The following is an 18,305-nucleotide window of genomic DNA, read 5'->3' as shown; positions in this document are numbered from 1 at the left end:
TAACCTTTGCTGAATTAGTTAATATGCTCACTGGTGAGGATCTGCAGTTACTTCAGGAATCAGAAACTGAGATCTCATCTGTTTTGGTGGCCACACATGACAACAAAGCTGTTTCAAATCAGCCAATTGGTGAATCTTTGGCACAGAGTTCTGGGCCTTCAATGCAAGTTCAAATGCCTTCTTTACCTTCTCAGTTTGGCATGCCATTGCATTTTCCTCAGATCTCACAATTTCCTCAGTCCACATCTCAGTTTATGCCACAGTTTATGTCACATGCTCAGTCCTCTTTTATGCCTTCATCACAGTTTACAACCCCAAACTTTCGAAATTTTCCTAGAGGCAGAGGTCGAGGTCCTAGATTACCATGTGACATCTGTGGGAGACAGAATCACAGTACAAATTTCTGTTATTATAAAGAGCAGTTTGGTCAGTTTCAACCATCATTTAACATGTTCTCTCAATGGAGGAGTTCGCCATCTCCACCTGGTTGGATGTCATCTCCTAACTATGCATCCGGACTTCCTATGTTTAAACCATCAATGTCAATGCCTTCAGTATCAATCCCTGGAGCAAGACATCCTATGGTTAATCCACATGTTCCACAAACCCCTTTTGCTGGCATCACTGAGGCTTATACCAGGCCCTATATAAACCCACGGTCTTCACATACATCTACTGCTTTCTCTGAATCTCCTGGGTTTACTGAAGCTTATAGTATGCCTTACATGACACCTGGTTCTTCAGGCAGTTCTCATGGGTTTTCTGGCTCTACATCACAGTTGCCACCTAATGTTCAGGGTTTTTCTGGGGAGTATAATACAGCCTTTAATACTGGATCTTCTTTTGTGTCTCATGCCTCTCAACCATGGTATTTTGATAGTGGTGCTACAAACCACATTACCCATAATGTGCATAATCTAACTCAGCCACAACCTGCACAAGCTGGAAATGGAGTTTTGGTTGGGAATGGATCCACATTACCTATCACCTACACTGGCAAAGGTTTACTCCCAACCCCTACTACCAATTTTCAGTTATCTCATGTTCTACATTCACCTCATATAACACATAATCTTCTTTCTGTTTATCAATTTGCTAAAGACAACAATTGCTTACTCATTTTTGATTCATCTGGTCTTGTCATTCAGGACAAGAATACCCTCCAAATTCTGTACCAGGGTCCCTGTCATAAGGGTCTATATCCTCTTCTGAACTCCTTTGAGAAGTCTCATGGAGTGTCATCTTATGCTGTGTTCTCTGGTGTGTCTTCTTCTACTGCCTGTGTGAGCACATCTTCATCTGCAATGCTATGGCATCAAAAACTTGGGCATCCTAGTTTTCCTTTGTTTTCTGCTTTAATAAAACAACATGGCTTACCTATTTCTAAGCCTCATTTGGTGAATTGTAGACCATGTCAAATGGCTAAAAGTCATAAGCTTGCTTTCCCTTTATCTGTTTCACATACTACTGCTCCCTTTGAATTAGTTCATATGGATGTATGGGGACCATCTCCTATTCCTTCACATAAAGGTTTTGGATTTTATCTGTTGATTGTTGATGATTACACAAGGTTTAGTTGGCTTTTTCCTCTTCATTATAAATCAGAGGTCCAGTATGTCATAGCCAATTTCAAAGCTTATGTTCACAATCAGTTTCACACAACCATAAAAACTGTTCGGAGTGACAATGGGGGTGAGTTTATCAATCATTTTTTTCTTCATTTGCTCCTGTCTACTGGAGTTCTTCATCAAACTTCCTGTCCTAAGACTCCAGAACAACATGGAACTGTTGAACGTAAGCATCGACGTCTTATAGAAACTACTATAGCTCCGTTGATTCAAGCTGGTTTACCTACACATTTTTGGCTTGAAGCCTTGTCTACTGCAGTGTATTTGGCTAACAGAATGCCTCATACTTCCTTAAAATTTCAAGTTCCCTATACTATGCTTTTTCAATGTTCTCCTGATTATGTTTTTCTCAAGCCATTTGGGTGTTGTTGCTATCCTTGGCTTAAACCCTATAATGCTCATAAACTTTGTCCAAAATCCATTCCTTTTGTGTTTCTTGGATATTGTGATAACACTATGGGATATAGATGTTATGATCCAAGTTCTAACAGAGTTTATATCTCAAGACATGTGAAATTTGTCGAGAATGAATTTCCTTATTCTTCTCTTGTTCCAAACTCTTTCTCTACCTCTTCCTCTTTGAATCCTCCTAGTTTTACTGTCCCTCTTACTGCAGTTGATGATATGGTAATACCAATGTCTGTTCCTGCACCATCTGATTCTCTTACACCTGCACATTCTAATTCTACAACACCTGCATCTTCTGATTCTGTGTTTTCTGATGTTCAATCTGCTTCTACTTCTCATTCTCCACCTATTTCTTTCCCTGCATCAAATGCATCTCCTTCATTTTCTCCCTGCATCAAATGCATCTCCTTCATTTTCTGCTCCTGTCTCTCCCCTTCTTTCAGAGACTGCTTCTCAACTTGTTAGTCTTCCTTCTTCTTGTCCTTCATATATTCCTTCTTCTAATCTGCCAACTATTATTCCTGCAGTGTCCCAAACTTCTGTTTCACAACCTTTAATTCCTTCACATTCCATGACCACCAGGTCAAAGAATGGTGTCTTCAAACCTAAAATTCCGTTTAGTTTAGTAGTTGTTGGAGAGCATAACTCTTTGCCACAGACAGAACCCAAACATTTCTCAGAGGCTGTCAAACATCATGTTTGGCAAAAATCTATGGTTGACGAATACCAAGCCTTGGTTAAACAAGGTACTTGGAAATTGGTTCCTCCTCCTTCTCATGCCAACGTTATTGGTTGTCAATGGATTTACAAGATCAAAAGAAATTCAGATGGTACTGTAGCTCGTTATAAAGCAAGGTTGGTAGCTAATGGTAACCAACAAATGGAGGGAGTAGACTTTTCTGAGATCTTTAGCCCTGTTATAAAACAACCTACTGTTAGAGTTGTGCTTAGCTTAGCTGTTCATCATCAATGGCCCATCAGGCAAATGGATGTGACTAATGCTTTTCTCCATGGGGTCTTAGAAGAAGACGTTTATATGAGACAATCTCTTGGCTACAAAAATTCAGAATATCCTACTTTTGTCTGCAAACTTGAAAAAACTCTTTATGGCTTAAGACAAGCTCCAAGGGCTTGGTTTGCTTTATTTTCTGGTTTCCTACTTCAACAAGGTTTTGTCAATAGTAAAGCCGATACCTCTTTGTTTACTCACAAGAATGATCAAGGGATAACTGTGGTTTTAGTGTATGTGGATGATATCTTGATCACTGGGAGTAACAGTTCTTACATTTCAGAGTTAATCACGGTTCTTGGCTCTAAGTTTGTGATGAAGGGTCTCTCAGTTATTTTCTAGGGATTGAAGTACTGCAACATGCGTCTGCCAGGTGGAGTCAGTGGAGTTGTTTTTCTGTTATAACTGCCAGGTGGCAGTCGTTAGTCGTGAGGGCTTTTCTGTTTTCTAGACCTTTAAAACTAAGAGAATAAAAGCAATTGTGAACGCTTGCCATAATTTGGCCGGATTTTCCAATTGTGCCCCTCAATTGGAGAGCCGCTGGTTTAGGCACCGAGGGTGTTTTCGTCTATTCACCTCATGTCAAGAACGAGGGCTACATGAAGCCACGTCTCCACGTCTCTGCTTTTCTGAGCTTTGTACATACATCAGCTTAGCTAATCTGATCATACGAGCAAGTTTCGCCATTGCCGTCTAAGTTTAGTCTTAGGCCTTTGTAGACTGACTTCATGCGCAAAATATAATCCCCCCTTGTCCATATGAATACATAAAAATTACATTATTCAGTAGTATTTACTTTCTGCTATGCCTTATGCTCAATTCCAAAATCTGACTATTGCAATATAACCCCAAAAAACAGGTGGAAGCCTAGCAACACGTGGTCCATCTGCATTTGATTTAGTTAATGTACTGAACCTAATAACTTCCATATATTTTCTGATTGTGTATTTTGAGCCTGTCTTTTTGTGGTTTTGCAATTCAATTATACGAATCTGTGCTCTGTTCATCCACTGGTTTTGTTGGGATCATCAAGTTTCTAGAAATAATAATCACCGTGATTACTATGTCATTGCTCATAGTGCTGATGAAGCAATTGCTGCCCATGTAGAGCATCAAGGAACTGATCATATGATTTAATAGGTTTTCCATGAATTCAGATGTCACTACGCAACACCTTCTACCAATAACTGGCATGAGACACCTCTTACTCAAAGAGTTGAAGCGGCTTGCCATTTTTGTCCAATTTTTCCAATTGTGCCCTCAATTGGATCACCTCTGGTTTTGAGTAGAAGGGTAATTTCGTCTTTTCTCCCTTGTGAAAGATGTGAATGGCATCACGCCACGTCTCCTGGCCTCTCCCTTTGTTTTCTTCGTCTGAGATTAGAGGAGAGAGAGAGAGAGAGAGAGCGCGCTATCACCTTCTCCGTGATTTCTCCCACCTCCTCCGTGTTCTTTCTCTCTCTCTCTCTCTCTCTCTCTCTCTCTCTCTCTCTCTCTCTCTCTCTCTCTCTCTCTCTCTCTCTCTCTCTCCAGAGTGCATATACAGCGATTCAGGCACTGGAACCTCTTTCATCTCTCCGGCGATTCAGCAGTCTTCGCACAGATAGGTAACCTATGACTCTTTCTTTCTCCTGGTCTGGTAGGTTGGAACATTTTTTCCCAACAGACAATAGAAGTTATTAATATTGTCTTTGGGTACGAGCGAAGGGTGTAAAGCACAAGATTGATGTTCCTCTAAACTTGGAAAAACAAGTTTTTTGTTGAGAATCCAACCGTACAAGAAACTTCGTTTAATGTGAGAGTCCTCCATAAATTTCCTCCACAAATGTTCGCAAGCAAATTAACGGATCTGAAATTGTGGCATAACTTGTATCCATCTCTTCCATACGTGTCTTAAATAGATGCCTACCTACCGAGAAGTTTTTGGGTGCCGAGCAGGTACCACGGTACCTGTCGGTGATTCCAATTGTCCAAATGTGTTTTGAACAACCCAGATTTATTCCCTCCCCCCCACCGTCTTAAAGATTGGGCCAGAGGATTAGTCGAGGTGCCCGGATGCCTGAGTTATGAATAAAAATTTCTATCGATGAAAATTTGGATTACATACTTTCGAGACATCGATTTTCGGCTCAATTTTGGTACTGTAGCTAAATGCCATTGTGCACAATTCCTTTGTCCACCCTAGCACTATTGGTAATTATCTAATCTGATTGGTTATTAACATTTGCACATTTAATCGTATTGTTTCGATTTGTTAGTATACAAAAAAAACAAAAAAACAAAAAAAGAAATAGAAGTGCACAAGCATTTTAAGAGACTAACTTGATTCAAGCTTGGTTATTTGCTTTGATTTTTTTTGTAGGGGTTCTTCTTAGTTTGTCAGTCCCTGTGTTGTATGAGAAGTACCAGGATCAAGCTGATGAGAAGTTGATTGTAGCTCATAAGATCATTCAGACACAATGCAAGAAATTAGATGATAATATCCTGAGAAAGATGCCTCTTAACAAGAAGAAGAAAACTCAATAAGCCAGTGTATCTCTCTCTCTCTCTCTCCCCCACCCCCCCCCCCCCCCCCCCCCCCCCCCCCCTCTCTCTCTCTCTCTCAAAACATTGCATGCTTGATACAACCGCACTTTATAAACCCCTATGCTAACTACTGTCTTCAAAGTTATAATCTCTGAGGGGTCTAAAATAACTGAAGTTTGAAAGGACAAGTTGGCTACGAACTTGTGAGTTGAGAATAGATCACGAATACAATGTAAGAGTTGTCTTATTTTGTTACTTTATTTCAGCATTGCTGCAATTCACACTTGAAGTTGGTTTGTTATTCTAGGATGATTTGAGTTGTTTATCCCTCTCATAATTGAACTCTTTTTTTTAAAAATAAGTTCCTGGCATGTTTTTTTTTTGATGACCATGTGTATTCCTGGCATATTAAACAGTCAAGTTTCATCTGCTTCTTGGTGCTGACCCTCACAAAAGGATGCCACCTTCAATTTTAGTCAACAACAATCTAGAACATCCTTTATTGATGATTCTATTCTAAGGCACAGTTATGTAGCATTGACACAGCCAAGCAACATGACATGGACACAACATCGACAATCCGACATGTAAGTTCCAAAGAAATAGAGGACACGACTCGTTGGGGACACATTTTACAAAAATAGTAGTTATTATTCAATTGTAGGAATAAAAAAGGCTCTAATTTTCTAATATTTAACACTGTATATACCGTAACTCTTACTTTTTATCACATCATTCACAAAAGTGTTCCGAGAGTGTCCAAAGAATTTTTTTAGAGGGTCCCCGGAGTGTCCAAGCAAAAAACATTGACAAAAAAATAGAAAACTTCGGATTTGAGTGTCGGACGCATGTCTGGAGAATGTCGGTGTTCGACAATTGTCCGACACCCATAAGTGGACTCCGATGAAGCGTCCGTGCTACATAGAGTGACCATTTACATCCACATGCTTTAAGGAAGAGTTGCAGCAGTGATGTGCTTAATTTTTGGAACGATTTCTGCTGCTAAATCCAACTTGCTGTTTCATGTAATTATAGTAGTGGACTAGAAGCATTCGTGCTTTACAACAAATAAAACATAAATACATTTAGAAAAGTGAAAGGACACACAAAAAACATAAATACATTTTAGGTAAGTTACAAATGGCACCAATCAAAGAGATAAATAAGAGCAACTAGAGTTGGGCAATCCAACTTCTGGGTAGAGGTGTGGGGAAAAATCAAAGAGCAAGGCTCTGAAAGATGAGGGTTGAGGGGTAATGAAAGGGGACATAATCAGCCTACTCATTAGCAAAAAAAGGGGTATTGGGCGTAATTGGCATAGAATCAATTCAGGTTATGGCTGGATGGAGCCTATACAGGGAAATGGATCCATCTAGACAACTCCTGATTGGGAATAACGATATCTGAGTCAAGTTGAGCTTGACTTTGTTGCTTGCGAGATCAAGACAAATGTTCCCGAGGGGTCTCAGTCCTCAATATAGATACTGCTTTCTTATCCCTTTGAAAGAAAAGAAGATATACTAAAAGCTTTAAAGGGTCACAGAGATGTTCAACTTCTCAGAACAATTTTTGAGATTCAAGAACAATTTTTCTCCTCTCCTCCATAAAGAGAAGTTTTATTAACATTTCCCACATTCTTCCTTGATTTCTTACTTGATTGTGTGTGATCATGTTCTCTTTATCTTCTCATGTTTTCCTCCTTTTTGTTGCCTACTTCGGCATAATGCTCTGGGAAGGAAAGAAGCAAATATGGTGTGACAATGAAACTCACATTTACCCTCTTGCTTGTACAGTTTTTAATCAGAAAACATTGTACAATGCTTACAAGAAAAGGACAAAGAATGTCGAGATTGGTATCGAAGAGTACAATAGAATGAAAGAAGTTGATCCAGAATTCTACATAGAAGCTTCAACCCTTCAATATGGAAAGCTAACCACTTAGCCACGTGTGTTTGGTTTCAATTCATAGTGCCACGTGTTAGATTTGCCCAAAAAAGTGCCACTTTGTGCTGTACTGCGCTGTACTCTTTCAACTCAAAACTTGTTCTTGATATTTTATTTTAGGACAAGACCATCATGGATTTAGTACTAGAGAACAAGAATGTCTGCGGTAGAACCGAAGTGGTTGATGAGTAAGTGAAATGGCCTCACTTATTGCCTATCCAACCTTTATTTTCACGTTCTAATGATAGAATTGATCTAATGCTATGATTGTGTTACTGTATTGATATTGCGGTGAAGTTACCGATGATGATGGTCCTATGCATTGTTGGACTGCCCTTTGCCAAGTTAAGGTAATCTGGGACTAATTGGACTTATCAAAAAAAAGTAATGTGGGACTAATTGGAGTTGATATCGTTGACCTCTTTAAAAAGCCTAAAACTTTGCAAGTAGAACAAATTGAATGGGTGTGTGGGGTACAGTTTCATTGTTGTTTTCCCAACATTGTGGTTCTTTGAATTGTTACTATGCTAAGACTTTTCTTCCTTTTGGGATTTTGTTTTTATTGATATGAAGCAACGTTGGAATGTAAAGCAAATGTTGCCCTTGACATTGGAATGATAAGCATTATTACTCATCCAGCTGACAAAACAATTGCTGCCCAAGCAGAGCACCAAGGAACGGATCATGCGATTTACCAAGCCTGACTTCTACCGTGACTATAACATCTTGGGAATTTGGAAAGTCAGGTGGTAAGAGTGGTTAGATGCTCTGTTTCATAACTCGTTTGAGCATTATAGCAGTCTAGGTGATGCGTTACTATTTGGTTTCACACTTTACATCATCCGGCGACGGCAACAGCTGTCGTTGTTAATGTCTGGCGACTTCGATTGCCTCACGATCCAGCGAATGAAGTTCAAATTTCCCGATTAGGTAGGATTCCCAAATTTTCAGGTTTTCAAAACATTTCGGCAATCTATGTGTGTAAATAATATTATGTGCTCGTATGATTTGCAGCAAAAGCTCTATGCTGTACTCTAAACTACAACTGCCTAGATTGACTTTCAAACTTTCAGCTTATGTAATCTTTTGCTCTCTATAATTTCCATCCTTTATGTAATCAGCTTTCAGGCTTTTTAGTCCTATCTCATACAAATTACTCCACTCGAAATAAAATCCTACTATAACATGACAGGCACAAACATCACAGGCACAAAACTTCGCGTGCAGCGAATCACCTAGTGTATATAAAAGTTTAAGGGGATAGCTTGCTTCTGTAATCGAAAAATCAGAAATGAGAGACTTCTTCTCTCTTGCTTTTTCTCTCTCTAGTTCTTATAAACTGTACTTATTAGTTTGATACAAATTCAGCTTTTCCATAGGTTTCTCTATTTTCCCATTCGCTCAAGTACGACTCTTTTTACGTTGGTGTTACCGAGTCAACTAACTGACCAGATTTAAATCTAAGTTTGATAGTGATACTGGTTCGCAGTTGTCATACCTGGCGGTATTCGATCCAATCATGCATAACATTTCTTACAGAGTCATAATTTCTTGGAGTGGATGTGAATACCCGTGGGCACTTCATGAATTTCAAGATAAACTTTGAATGAGACTTCTCCAAGCACAAGATGAATAGACTATGATCAGCAAATCCAAAGAGGCATAATATTATTGCTTATGTGTTGCTTATGAAAAGAAAATCGTTGGCTTGCTATGTGTGTATATGGGAAAAAGAAGAAGCTATATATTAGAAACATTGAATATGTGGACTGAAACTGCCAAGCCAATTAGAATCCAACTGGATCTCATACATATACGACAATTAGAAAATATATGTTTTGTGAATTACTATCATGCATATTCCTTTTAGGTTATTTTATTTGCTTGAGCTCATAACATTGGAGCAACTAATTTATTTAATTTTGGTTCATAATCACCAAAAATCATGAGCTAAACTTCAATTTTTCCCACATGTTTTAGCTCTGGCAAAGGTGCCCAATGAATATTTTTACTCCTCTCAATGGAACGAAAAGAAAGGAGCAGAAGATGGAACAATAATAATTATGGGATTTTCCCTTTGTCTCGAACTAGAAAGTCAATAGAACCAATATTCTCCTTCCGTCCTAAATTTCTTTTGAAAGGCAAAAAAAATTACTCCCTCCGACCTGAATTGCTCGCCCCTTCTTGGAGACCATGTATTTTGCACGCCAAAAATATTGTATTAACATTATTGTTTTCCCAAAACATTTTGCACCAATTTAAAGATCTCGTTAAGAAGAAAAAAATTGGTGTAAATTTTTCTCAAAAAAATCTTGTAAGTAGAGCATATTTTTTGCTTGCAAAATGCACGATCCCCTAAAAAGAACGAACAATTTTCGGGCCGGGTTTTAAGATATTTTCAAACCCACCCCATTTATTTTATGAGCTTAAAATCTCAACCCAGCCCAACCCTATAAGCCTAAATAATTAGGGAAAATGACGGTCAAAGATGTGTTTTGATAATTAATACTCGCCAAGGACATTTTCAGCATTAACAAATGTTCTCAGCATGTTCTTGGTGGGTATAAATTATCAAAACACGTCATGGGCTGCCATTTTCCCAAATAATTATCCCAAATCCTTAAAAAAAAAAAAAAAGCGGGCTAGGCTGGGTGGGCTACCGGGCCGGTGTGTACCCCTAGTTAGGATCAGAATAAGCATATATAAATATAGTGCAATTTTGTTTACCTTCTTTAAAAGAAGGTGAATATTACTTTTTCTTATATTGGTTGAAATGGTGTAATTCTCACCTCTGCAATACACTTTTTTGTAAGCATAATATCTCTTAGTGATGAGATCCACATCATTTCAACAAATAGAAAAAATGATAATGTTCACCCTCTTAAATGGGAGGTGAACAAAACTCAACTCATATAAATACATTATTCATTTTTATGTGACCCACAGTACCCGACCCAAAACCAAAGGGTTGGATCCGGCCCCATTATCCAAACTTGAATATGACCCGGGGAAAGTAGGAACTAGGGAGTATATCGACGGAAACGTGGGACTCGCTCGGAGTTTTTCACAGATGATAAAGCTGTTCAATAATTATAAAAAAAAAAGAGTGGACCCTCGAAAATATCAGCTTAATTCGATATGTATAAATAATTGATTCAATCTTTTATTTTTTCAATCAAATTTCAGGATTTGAAATCCAAATAGAAGATGGATCGAATATCAAATTTCAGGTTTTGAAATCCTACTCGGGTTTTTTAAACATTTTTTTTTCACGGTTTGGATCATTTGTGCGGGACCTAGAACGGCCCCGTGTTCCCGTGGTATACTCCCCGTCGGTTCCCTTTAGGGTTTGCACAATATAAATACTCCGACGAATCCTAGGCTTCTCATTCACTGTCTGGGACTCTGGCTTGCATTCTATCGGTCACCAGATAGGAGGCGGATTTAGGAATAATGGGTTACTGCAAGCAATTCGATGAACTGTTCGAAGCCGATTCGGGTATCAATTTTCAATACCCTTCTTCTTCTCCATCATCTTGCTCCCTTGTTTTGTTTGCACACAGTGTTTTATCTCAATTTCAATTCAAAGATTCAAATTTTTTTTTTGTTTTTTGTTTTTTCTTTCTGCTGGGTGTGTTCTTCATCATGTACTAATCATGATTCATTCATTCAGATCATGCTGCTGTGGCGGCGGCGGCTGCCGGGAGGTATACTTTTATGTGTAGGCAGGATGATTATGCTCCCCTTATCCCTGTACCCGATTGGTATGATCTCTTTCATGTCAATGTATTGGCCTATTATAAAAACCTTGAGAACGATGTCCTGGTGCTGCGTTCAGACGATAGTTTTTATATGCCTCGCGAATTTTTTCTGGAGAGAAGGGATTTGCTGGAGATTGTCTTTGTTTCCACCCTGTATTACGTTGATTTACCGCAGGCTGTTGTGGAATCAATATTTGATGAGGTGATCAGATTGGCCCGTTCGATGGTGGACGATGATGGTAACAATGTGGTGCACCGCCAGGTGCTGCCTATGACAGTGGAGATTGTAATTAGTGAGAACGAGGAGGAGATGAGTGCCAGGACTTTGCGCGATTCCAGAGTGGATGAGGCCTTTCCCTTTCCCTTGCTCCCTGAGATGCACTACGAGGCTGTCGGTGAGTGGGCTATTTCTCAAGTCAGAGGAGGACTAGAGAAAGTGGCTCTTGAGTCCTGTTCGGTTAAACCACGATGTGTGATTTGCTTGGACACTATTTTGGTGGGGAATCGCATGCCGTGCTCTCATATCTATCATGGACACTGTATTTACCGATGGCTGAGGAAGAGCAGCTCGTGTCCCCTGTGCCGCTTTGCCATGCCGTGGAAATTACTTCGATAGATTGATGGATATGTTTTGGTTGTTAAACATTATTATGGCCATTGAATTATTGCTGTAGTCTGTAGTTTATGGCCCTTAATTTATTGTAGTAGAATGCTTTCGTGTATGTTGGTTCTAATGTTTTTTTGTATAGTCTGTAGTTTATGGCCCTTAATTTATTTCTGTAGAATGCTACTCTTTTTACCATTGGGAATGAAAACGTTTTGGTCACTTGCTTAGATTGGACCTTTTAACGAACCGACATCGAAGTTCTTTTAGCACGAATTTACAGTCTACACACCTGAGGAGGCATTATGAGACAATGAAATTAAACCTTTTAAAGTTTTGTTTGTTTGTCAGTTTAATGCAGATTTGGTTTCCAACTAAAACCTATACATTCTCGCACTTTCAAGTTTTACTTCCTTGTGGTTTGATAGAATCATCAATGATCTCCTTGAACTACTAGTTTGGCACTTTGGTTAATGCTACTGATTGCACACTTTGGTTACTGCTACTCTCACATAGGAAGAGGCCTGGCTACCATCTGCTTTTTTTTTTCTGGTGAGTTCAAAGTTTCTTTCTTTTGTACATATTTTCAATAGTATTTTGGCAGAGTTTTGAGATGAAACTGCTGCTATTTTAAGTTGGCAATGCATTTATGCTTCAATTTGTTTATGTGGTAGCGAATTCTCATTTTTTTGGGTTGTTTTATGTCCGAATTCGCACTCGGAAAGGAAGAGACTTGCTGAGGGTAATAATTAAACATTCGATATTTTCTTGTTTGTGTAACTGAGCCTTGAAAGGGAAGTACCACTATTTCTATACGGGATTTAGTAGCTTTGCTATTATCCTTCGGACTGCTTTTTGGGGCACTGAACTTTGTTGTAGATTAAGTTTCATTTTCCGTCCTTGCTTTGTTTGGTTAATTGAGTAATTATGTTTTTTTTCCTCTGAAGCCCAAAATTTTTTATGATGTGTATTTGGGTTTTATTTTTGCCATGTTTCTGTTATGCATTCTCAATGCACAGTTTAGCTTCTCAATTATGTCCACATATATGCACAAGACAGATTGTGATCATTCTCATAGTTGCTCCACAACCACTCGCTCATCATTCTAATAGTTGATATCCTAAGTATCTGATAGAAGCTCCACTCCAGGGGCATAGGTATCTGAAAATCAGCTTTAGCTTAGTTAATAAGTAGCACAGAAGCGTACTAGATCTTATGGTTATAGCGATATGACAGAACTAAAGGGAGATTCCTATGTCACCTATAATACAAAGTCATAAAGAGCCGTTATGTGAAGAAGAGAATAATGAACGTGAGTCAATGTATCATTACTTGGAGTTAAAGTGGCTAGTTTTCCTGCACTGAATGTGTCAGTTCAACAACAAGTACAGCATATTTTTGAGTCATTTCTGTATTAGTTGATAATTTGTTTGGTTTACTTTAGTTTTTTCTTTGTTTCGCTAAATGTTCACGTGATAAGATAATTAAGTTATACTTTAGCTATCAGTAATCTTATTAAATAGTTGTACTGTGGACGAGAGACCTGTGGAAGATGTGTTTTGCTGCATGTTCTTTTTGCTTTTCTAGTCTGTCGGATGTTGCCTTTCAAAAAAACAAATCTGTGGGATGTTAAACTACAATACTAGTGGTCAACATTAGAAGAGTGGCCTGCGGATCTATGCATGATAATTGTGAATCTATCTAATGCTTTATTGTACGCAACTCCAGTAAATGATGGGATAATCTTTGCCAACATGACAGTTCCAAAGGTATCAGGTTATGACTAAATATGTTAAATACACTGTTAACTTTTCCTATTTGAGACTGGTGTCGAACTAAATGATTTGTGCAAGTCTCCATTAATTTTCTGGGATTACTGTGTATGATAAGTCTAGAATATCCTTTGTGTCAATGGTATTTGTTAGAGTTTTTTGGCTTGGTTCCAAATGATCTTTTTCAATCCCTTCCGTGGCTACAAAGACGTTGACATAGCACATATGACGAGAAACAGTCTCGTACAAAGTTATGCCCGTATGCATGTGTCGTAAACCCAGTTGATGTAATCCATACAATATGTGAACCAAGTCCATTTTTGTTTGTGTAGCATCTGTGTGGAGGCTGCTTCCATTTGCACATTTTGATTGCTTGTTTTTTTAGAGCTTGATGAACTGCTTTGTATCCTGTTAAAATAAATCCTAATTGAAGGCTCCGTAATTTAGTAAAGCTTTATGCCTCCCCACACCTGTAGTGATTTTATTTGATGTGCATGGTCATGTGAGATCCAAGATCTAAGACGCCCTTCCTAATTGGATGCTGCATTTTAGCTTGGAAGCTAATTCATAGTGTGGTATGATGATTATAAGTCTTGTTCCTGTTTGTTGGAAAACACCTAAACCTGGGACAGGGAAAGGGATTAAGTGCAGAGAAAGTCAAAATTGCTAATTTCGTTGTTTCTATTTATGTTATTAACTAAATGTTTTTGGGTGGTTTCAGGTGCATCCCTGATTTCGGATATATACACGAGATTCGCTTGCTTTTATTATATTAGATGTCTTGGGCTTTATCTGTATTTCACTCTCATTTCAGGGGGACGCCATTCCACAAAGTACTACATGATAGGAGGAGCAAGTTGTGGCAATGTATGGAAGAAGATGACAGTGTATTTGTGTACAAAGAGGGGACCCTGGATCATGCAGCATACACTTCCTGTCACAAAAACATGCAAGAATGACTTAAACACTGTTAGCAAAGGGAGCAATTTGACGCTTCCCCCAATAAGGGCAGTAGTTCATTCACTTACATGCTGCATTGTTCCTTTGACAGATATCATAGTAGTGTAATCATCATTATAATTGGAACTAGTATAAACCTGTTATAATGGCACCTAAATAACCACATTAGATACACATGCACATTCCCCTATTTTTTGTTACAGTTTTGTGATAGTATAAAGACTCGATGGTTTCTGATACATCACCTTCTGATTTCTTCCTAATTTTCTTCCAAGAAAAATTTGGAAATGGAGCCTAAAGTTCTAACTTTAAGCCTGACATATGAACCCGCTAGGTCAAAATGGAAGGCCTATCTGCCAAGGAGTCACAAAACTCAACTGCATCACTTGATACTCTAATAAAAAGCTCGTAAAATAAGTATTAACTTCCTCATTATGGTATGTGAACTCATAAAAGTATTATTAACTTGTCATCATAGGAGGTATTCATTATAGGTTAGTATAAGTACACAACTCCCAGATAGTTCCCAGTGCACAATCTCACTTGGGTAGTAGGAAAACATGCACTACAAAATAATCTGGAGTGATGAAAATGCCACAACACCACCCAACCTTCCTTTTGAAAAATATGTTAGCACGAAACCTCGTACACTGGATGACTTAGGCCCCTTGAACAGCTGCATCACTTTTAACCTTTCATCTTGCAATGCTCACCACAATTCTCCGGTAGTTATCTTTCAAGACTTAACATATTAACTTTCTTTTAGCTCTTTTGCACCAGTACAACTATGCAGCAAGAAAGCAAAGACGAATCGAAGACAAAATACTACCTTCACAGTTCCCCTGATGGTGTCCTAATTTACAATTATCATGCTCAAATTCAGGCTGTTCAGCATTGTTCGTCTTCCGATTCCCGCATTGCCCTTTCGCGTCATAGCAACGAATTCTTGATAATCAATTCTTCCATCCAGATAGAATACCTCAATCAGAATCCAAAAGTTCGGCTCAGATGAAACTCAATTGCCCGACTCTGTGATTATGGTTACATTCATGTTTGGTGCCTTACAATTATGCAATTTGGAGCAATACAAGATATCGAGTTGCTTGCAAACAATATACATACAAGTCAGGCACGTTTGAAACCTGCAATATTTATGGGGTTTCATTGATACTCCTATTTGCTCTCTCAGTAACCTGCATGATGAAGCTTTGGATCATCTTATTTTTTAGTACTCCTTTTGTAAGCAAGTCTGGAACACTGTTGCTAAGCTGAGTTGTATCCCTGTTGGTCCTACTCTTTGGTCCCAGAAAGTTGCTTGGTTCTGTTCCAATTTCAAAAAGAAAGGTTTTCCTGGTACTCGTAGAACACTTGCTCTAGCTGCTATGGTCTATTTCATCTGGCAAGAAAGGAACAACAGTTTTCAAGGGCAGTCTAAGAGTCCCTGACTCTATGATTGGCCAGATCAAAAACCTGAAGTGAGAATTAAAGCCCAACTTCCTCGAAAGCATCACTCAGTCATTGATTTTCATATGCTAAGTCTTCTCCTTCCTCTAGGTAAGAAGCAGGCTTTCAAGTGCTAGCTCCCCCTTTCTTTTCTACCTAGAATTCCTTTCCTTGCGAATGCTGTCCTTCTGTACCCACAGTAGGAATGTCAAGTTAACTGATCTGTCTTCCTTTGTGAAAACTGGCATGTCTCAAATTATATGTGTACCCCAATAGGTTGATATATTTGTAGTTATGTATAGGGTTCTTGCGGTTGTTTTTTAGACATGCATAGGTTTTGTTTGTCTTTGTTGTATTGGAGGTTTTTCCTATTGACTGTGTTTTCTAATAAGTTTTCAGTTACCAAAAATAACAATTCGCTCTTGATGAAGAGACATGGACTTACATTATCTTGATCCACTTCTCAAATAATACCTTCAAAGAAAAATGTTAGTCGTGTTATGTTCCAGCCAGCCTGCAAGAGCCCATCAACTGTAGTATAACTGCTTCCATCCTTGTAGAATTACTGAAATGCTGCCACAAGATGTGCCCCCCGTTCTAGTTTATTGAGGTGAACAGTTGCAGCTGCAAATTCCCCATAATCAATGGTCGTTGTCCACATCATGAGCCTGGAAACAGCTATGACTGCTCAGAAGTAAAGAAAAGGTTTAAAATGCGCATGCGAAGAACAAGCACAGTAACCTCATAGGTCAAAGTCCCCTTGTATCGAAAATCCTCAAAGCAATTTACAGACAACTAGGCACAATAGTCACATATTATTGTTTGCTGCTTCCTGTTAGATAGTATTGCTTCTACTAACATACACATGCTTAACTAACAATCATCGACTTTTATTCTACTCTAATATGATGATTATATAGAAGAAAATAAATTGTTTATTTTTTGACTGACAGAGTTTATGAGCACGGCAGTGAGATGCAAGCTGCACAAGAAGCACCGCTAAAGCCATCTACGGACATCTTTGCTGATGGGTGAGCTGTTGGAGGATTTTACCTTTGATGTTTTGCTGATGATGACAGGATATGTTGAGATATAACACCAAATGTATTATTGCTATGATCAAATTTGATCGCCTATCATTATTGTGGTCCTGTTTGTTACTATTGGTTAATTCCATCACCAACACAATTGGCTGCCATTGTGAGCTATGAACTCCTTTGGCGTCATTCCACTTCTACCAACATTGGTTCTGCTACCGTTCTTTCATTTGTGTCACATATCTATTCACTTTTATCCTTTCTTGGAATCTCATCAAACTGATGCCCAGTCAAGTCATTATGTTCAGCTGAATCAATCATGTTGAAAGTGATTACAGTATCACAGTTTCTCCTTGTCATCTTCTTTATGTCGGTTCTTCTCGTCTTTGATTAACATTATTTTTATGCTCTCTGTGTATGTGTCTGGAGTGGGCATGTGTAAATGATGCAAAATCTTATTTAGATTTTGCTTATTATCTTACTCGCCATAACCTAAACATTAGGCTCAATGCATCTCTCTCTCTCTCTCTCTCTCTCTCTCTCTCTCTCTCTCTCTCAGTTGATGCATTTGGTAAATTACATGTTAGCCTGATTTTGTCACCGATGAATAAGTCATTCACATTTGATGTGAAATTTCTTTCTGCTGCAGTCAATTTTAAAATCAACGTAATTGTTGAGGTCATTATCAACTTTCTCATCCAAAAGCTTTTGTGAATGTGCCTGGTTTGTAAGTTATAATTGGTTGGCTTTATGTTGCTTTAGGTGCGTAATTGCGTAATTGGTTGGCTTAGCCTTATGTTCTTCGGTCTCCTTTTTTGTTTTTATAGTAGTATCTTTGACTGTTCCAAAGCACCCAATATTGATTAGTATTTTGTTTGCTTTGTACTTGGAACAATTATTACAATTGAAAAATACCCCTCGGCAGTTTTTCAACAATTTCTTCGTTGTGTAAGTAATTTTCATATAGCCAGAATTTTTTTTGGTCTTATGAGGGCAGATCCCCAGGTTCAGGAAGGACCCTGAGTTGGCATTTTTCTGCTGAAAACTACCTTTAGAGCTATGTGAGCGTTGTGTTTCCAAGCTACTTCTCACCGTTTCTGCATAATTCCTATTCCTGCTTGAATCCACTTGATTCTGATTCGAGGGTAAGGAGATTTTATAGTACATCTTAAGAGCAGCAATCTGTTGACAAACGTACCAGCATTTTACACTT

At 38.5% G+C, this 18,305-nt stretch overlaps 1 protein-coding gene across 1 annotated transcript; it reads left to right on the top strand.

The window, feature by feature from the left end:
- The first annotated feature begins 10,574 nt into the window (after positions 1–10,574).
- LOC131325460 (putative RING-H2 finger protein ATL35) lies at positions 10,575–12,110 on the top strand. The gene is made up of 2 exons (XM_058357740.1): positions 10,575–11,014; positions 11,189–12,110. Exons 1-2 carry the CDS (start codon positions 10,969–10,971, stop codon positions 11,890–11,892), a joined length of 750 nt encoding a protein of 249 aa, XP_058213723.1. The 5' UTR covers positions 10,575–10,968; the 3' UTR covers positions 11,893–12,110.
- Positions 12,111–18,305: the final 6,195 nt, after the last annotated feature.

This window comes from Rhododendron vialii, chromosome 5a (assembly GCF_030253575.1).
Source record: "Rhododendron vialii isolate Sample 1 chromosome 5a, ASM3025357v1".
Taxonomy (NCBI): domain Eukaryota; kingdom Viridiplantae; phylum Streptophyta; class Magnoliopsida; order Ericales; family Ericaceae; genus Rhododendron; species Rhododendron vialii.
This window is presented reverse-complemented; position numbering and strand designations above follow the sequence as displayed.